Source organism: Mizuhopecten yessoensis, unplaced genomic scaffold (genome assembly GCF_002113885.1).
Source record: "Mizuhopecten yessoensis strain PY_sf001 unplaced genomic scaffold, ASM211388v2 scaffold8965, whole genome shotgun sequence".
Classification (NCBI taxonomy): Eukaryota; Metazoa; Mollusca; class Bivalvia; order Pectinida; family Pectinidae; genus Mizuhopecten; species Mizuhopecten yessoensis.
The window spans coordinates 44,673-49,183 of record NW_018407811.1 but is presented as its reverse complement, the minus strand read 5'-3'; the positions used below and the strand labels follow the sequence as shown (position 1 = coordinate 49,183).

The window sequence follows — 4,511 nt, the reverse complement described above, 5'->3', positions numbered from 1 at the left end:
GGGTGGTGATGGGGGGTTATGCATAAAGATAAGTATAACGAAACGATTGAAACTGTTGATTTCCTAAAACATGATATTTTACGTAAATGTCGCTTGAAGCAAATAAAATGCAAATATTTATGTGTTTACATTGATATTGTAATGTTCAAGGTTTCTAAATTGACATTGTGCTTTTCAAAGTGTTTTGATTGAGATTGTGTTATTCAAAGTGTCTAAATCGATATTGGGCTTTTTGAATTGTCTTAATTGACTTGTCCTGTTCACAATGTCTTAGCTATTTTACACTCCTTTGTTTTAAACTGTTTCGTCTCATGATAATTACTTAACTATCAACAGGGAAGCCATTGCCAATAAATCAATACGAGGAGTTACTTGACAATGTGAAAATTGAAGATAAAAACACGGAGATACTAGCCCCTGTGATACCGTACCTTGGCGAACTTGCTGGCCTGTTTCTGATGATTTGCTGCTGCTGCTGGCAGGAACGGGAAGTAGGAACCGTACTCATTGTCGTTGGTGTGCTCAACATTGTAGCAGGAGTACTGGGCTGTATCGCTCCGTCACTCGAGACATTCGCACTGGTAGCAGCATTCGGAGCATTGTTTGGTTTCAGCAAAGGTTGTTGAATTGTTTTAATTTCCATTAAAAACAAATACTGCAAACTGTCGTAAATATATGCAAAAAGGTTTAACGCCGATAAAAATCATACATTGCAATACTTCTTCACAAAATAATGTTCATTTGAAATAGTTGTAGCCTGATGTGTCAAGTCATGCGTGGTTCTATTGACGACACATTAACCGAGGACAAAGATGATAAAGCCACATATTGACCTCAACAAAGGTTTATAATGCAACAATAATTATTTATAATTGATGCGTCAGTTACACGAGTGAAGTCAGAACTGTTAACGATTAACAAATTGAAGTAGCTCAAAAAGTTTCAAGACTTGCTGTTAAAATCTTTAGACTTCGGTATGACGTCGTACCTATGAGCAGTATATTGTACATATTTTGAATGATTTATTTCTTTTTCAGGAGTATTCAACTCGCTGCTAGACAACACAATACCGGATGCGTTTGGTAAAGGTCACGTCCGTATCGTGGAGGGATTATTCGGATTGTTTGCTGGGTTCGCTGAATTAGTTATAGACCCTGCAGAAGGTAACAAAATACTTATCAAACTTGCAAAATATAAACAAATATTGATAAAGCACGCAGAAAGTAACAAAATAGGTATGGTTTTGTTCTCACTACACGTGCTCTCGATGCGAGGACGTGGCATTTCTTGGATTCGACTTAAATTTACATTGCGGATGTCATAGATGTAGCATAAGACGTGTGCCCTTCTGGAACACTTGGTATTATTTTCCTTGTATTTTGTTAAGGGTTTCCAATATAAATAATGTTTTGTTCATATTTGCCAAACTTTTATCGATTTGATTTCAAACTGTGGTTTTGTTAGTATCTCAGTATTGTTGTTCTAATCATGCAGAATGTAAATCCTTTTTTATAAAATACTTCGAAGGTTACAGATAGAGATAGAATCTGCAGAAGGAATGATTTAAGATACGAAAGGTAACAGATGTTAGTATCACATACAGAAGTGAATCAATACTGATTAAGACCGTGGAAAATTATTTTTTTTTACTCAAAACGTGTTTAAATTAGCTAAAGGTACAACATGAATAGTTATAAATCCTCCAGATATATAGAGATAAAACCGCCGAAGTTAACAAATAGTGAAAATTCTGGCAGGAAGTAAGTAAATAGTTAAAAAGCATGTACAAAATACCTCATATATATAACACGTACAGAAAGTGATAAAGAAGGCAGAAGATAAGGAACGTAGAAACAGAAAGGGACGAATGATAATTCTCGCCGATTTAATATAAAGTTAATATTTCCATGTTGTTATGTATTGAGATGACCCAGTAAATTATAGTACAATGCACTTGGTGTGTTTATATATATAAAAGGGCCATGGTTTTTCCTATTTAACCTAAGTAAGATAACAATTAATTGCTCGTGTATAATGTGACCAGACTGAAAAACTGTTGTTTGGGCGTGCTTTAGGCGACAGAAGGCATGCTTTTGTTATATCATTGTTATTAATTGCTTTACGAAAAATCTGGACTATTTCAATGTAGCTGGTCCATAAAGGGGAGGTAAGCTGGATATTAGTATGAGGGAATCAGACGTTGCAGGAACATGTTATATGTATAAAAGTGGTCACATTTCATTACAGAGGATATCTTGGATATAGATAAGAAGGATCCATGGAAGTTCTCCTTCTACATTGGGGGAGGACTGGTCATCGCCTCGGGTATAGGAGCCTTCTTGACACGATTTAAAAAGCCGAAGGACTATAGATAGATTGTGTGTCATGTCTGACAAAATAAATGATCGGAAGTGTTAGATGCCTGTTTAAAGAATATTATGAACATGGAGAAGATGACATGATAAAATCTAGATTACTGATTGGATAGCCACATGACTATACCAGGTATGAAATATATTCTGCCTGTCAATAGAGTTTTCCGTGGTACGTTGTATAATATACTAAGCACATAATTACCTTCTGTCGAGGGCTACTTAGACTCCTTTCGTTACCATGTTTTTTTTCACTTTAGTGACTTAAGTTACATACTCATTTTGAAAATATACAGTATATATACCAATATTATATTTAGGATGTAGCTGATGTATTAACATTTATTCTTATCGGAATAGGTTTTTTGTGTGTTTTTTTATACATATTTGATGAACTTTCTGATTTGCTTATAGTTCAGGAGAGTTCACGTAGACTGTAGAATTACCTCATAGTAGAAGAACAGTATATCTTCATTAAATCCGATGGTTGACGCATTATACGAATAATTATACGAGAAGCATGACTAAGCAACTACAATTTAGAAACCTGTTATATGTCCAGTGTTTTTTTATATTAACATATAGTATATTTTGTATTCAATATATGTACGCTAATGACTACTGCCTATGCTGACTATGATCAATAAAAGTTATGTGTATTTTTATGATGATGGACTTCCGTTATTAAGAAAGAAATTTTATCGGAGTAATTTGACACTTAATCTTAAGGAACCCCGCTCCACAGCAGGTAAGACACAATAGAACCCCATTGTTGGTTTTGTTTCCCTACAGTAAACTCTCCTTCATTTTGAATTAACCAAATGAGCTGCCTAGTCGACGAAGTAGCTTAGCCCTGTCACACTACCGATATAAGATGAGAAGTTTGAGGTTTTAATCCTGGTCTCACCCCTATGCATTTTTACACTTTGAACAGTGTTTCTGCATGCTAGTTCATACAGTAGTTACAGTTTTTGCCAGTGGTACGGGCATCCTTACTACTTAATACTTACGCTCTCCTTTTTTTTAAGTATGTACACTATTTGATACCCAAGTACAATTTTTGATCCTATTAGATCAGATACATATCTAATAACTATAATTATCAAAATCATATAAGCAGGTGGACTCATATCTTGGTTTCAAAACCTCAAAACCTTAACGATCAATCAATGACAAGTTTTGTGATTCTTTCACAATTAGAATGTTCTAAATTCCTAAACTGTATGAAATTGTATGAAAAATTATCACCTTGTCAAAAAGACACTCTGGCGGTAGTTATTTGATTCAATAGAGCATCAAAAATACGAAAACATGTTTAAAGGCGGTAAGGGATCGTATAAGGTGGGTCCGGATATCAAAGTCCAGATAGTACGCTTGGCATACTTTTTAATTGACAAACGCATTCTTACAATTGATAATTATTGACTGGAGCAGTTTTATTGGCCAGGGAATCGTCAATGTTCATAAAATATTTACATTTTCTTTGTAAGGTGCTTAGATAAACCTACCAGCCGACATTGTTGTTATGTTCTATATACAGCAACAACTATTAGCATTAATCTTTGCCAAACGGAAACTGTTCGGGTCTTTCCGTCAAACAACTTGAGCAGTTGGGGACCAATCATAACAATCCCAAATAGTTTTCGACCAGCGGAACTAAGACTACAAAGAAAGATATAATGATATTATCTTTGCTTGCTGTTCTGAAAGTAAATATAAGAGCTAAAATGCACCGTTCAACCTTTATGATGGTATGAAACACAGTTCCGTTTAAACAGATTACATGATGCACGGTCACTTCCGTTCAAACATATTCTCAAAGTTGCGCTACCGTGCATCATGTAAAACGTTTTAAAAGAACTGTGTTTCATACCATCATAAATGCTAGAAAGAGTCCATATGTTCTAGATACTAGAAAGATGCTACGATACCAGAATGAACACTAATGATTATTTACATCATGTATATCACACAAGATATTGTATCAAACATCAATTTGAGTGAGGATGCACACAGTTCGGCAGTAATACAGCTTTGGGTATCCTCGTGAGTCACTCAGTCCTTTGATATCTGCGATTGCATTTACTAACAATCTCCATACATTTTAACTTTTAACTGAGTAGAGAGTTTCCATTTTGC

The 4,511-nt window shown here is 34.8% G+C and overlaps 1 protein-coding gene across 1 annotated transcript in view; it reads left to right on the top strand.

The window, feature by feature from the left end:
- The window catches only part of LOC110456951, an 8,321-nt gene extending 5,281 nt beyond the window's left edge, over nt 1–3,040 (top strand). The window contains exons 3-5 of the mRNA XM_021508024.1: nt 337–618; nt 1,038–1,163; nt 2,248–3,040. Coding sequence (XP_021363699.1) covers nt 337–618; nt 1,038–1,163; nt 2,248–2,375 — 536 coding nt within the window. The 3' untranslated portion in view covers nt 2,376–3,040. The remainder of the gene's footprint in view (nt 1–336; nt 619–1,037; nt 1,164–2,247) is intronic.
- Nucleotides 3,041–4,511: the final 1,471 nt, after the last annotated feature.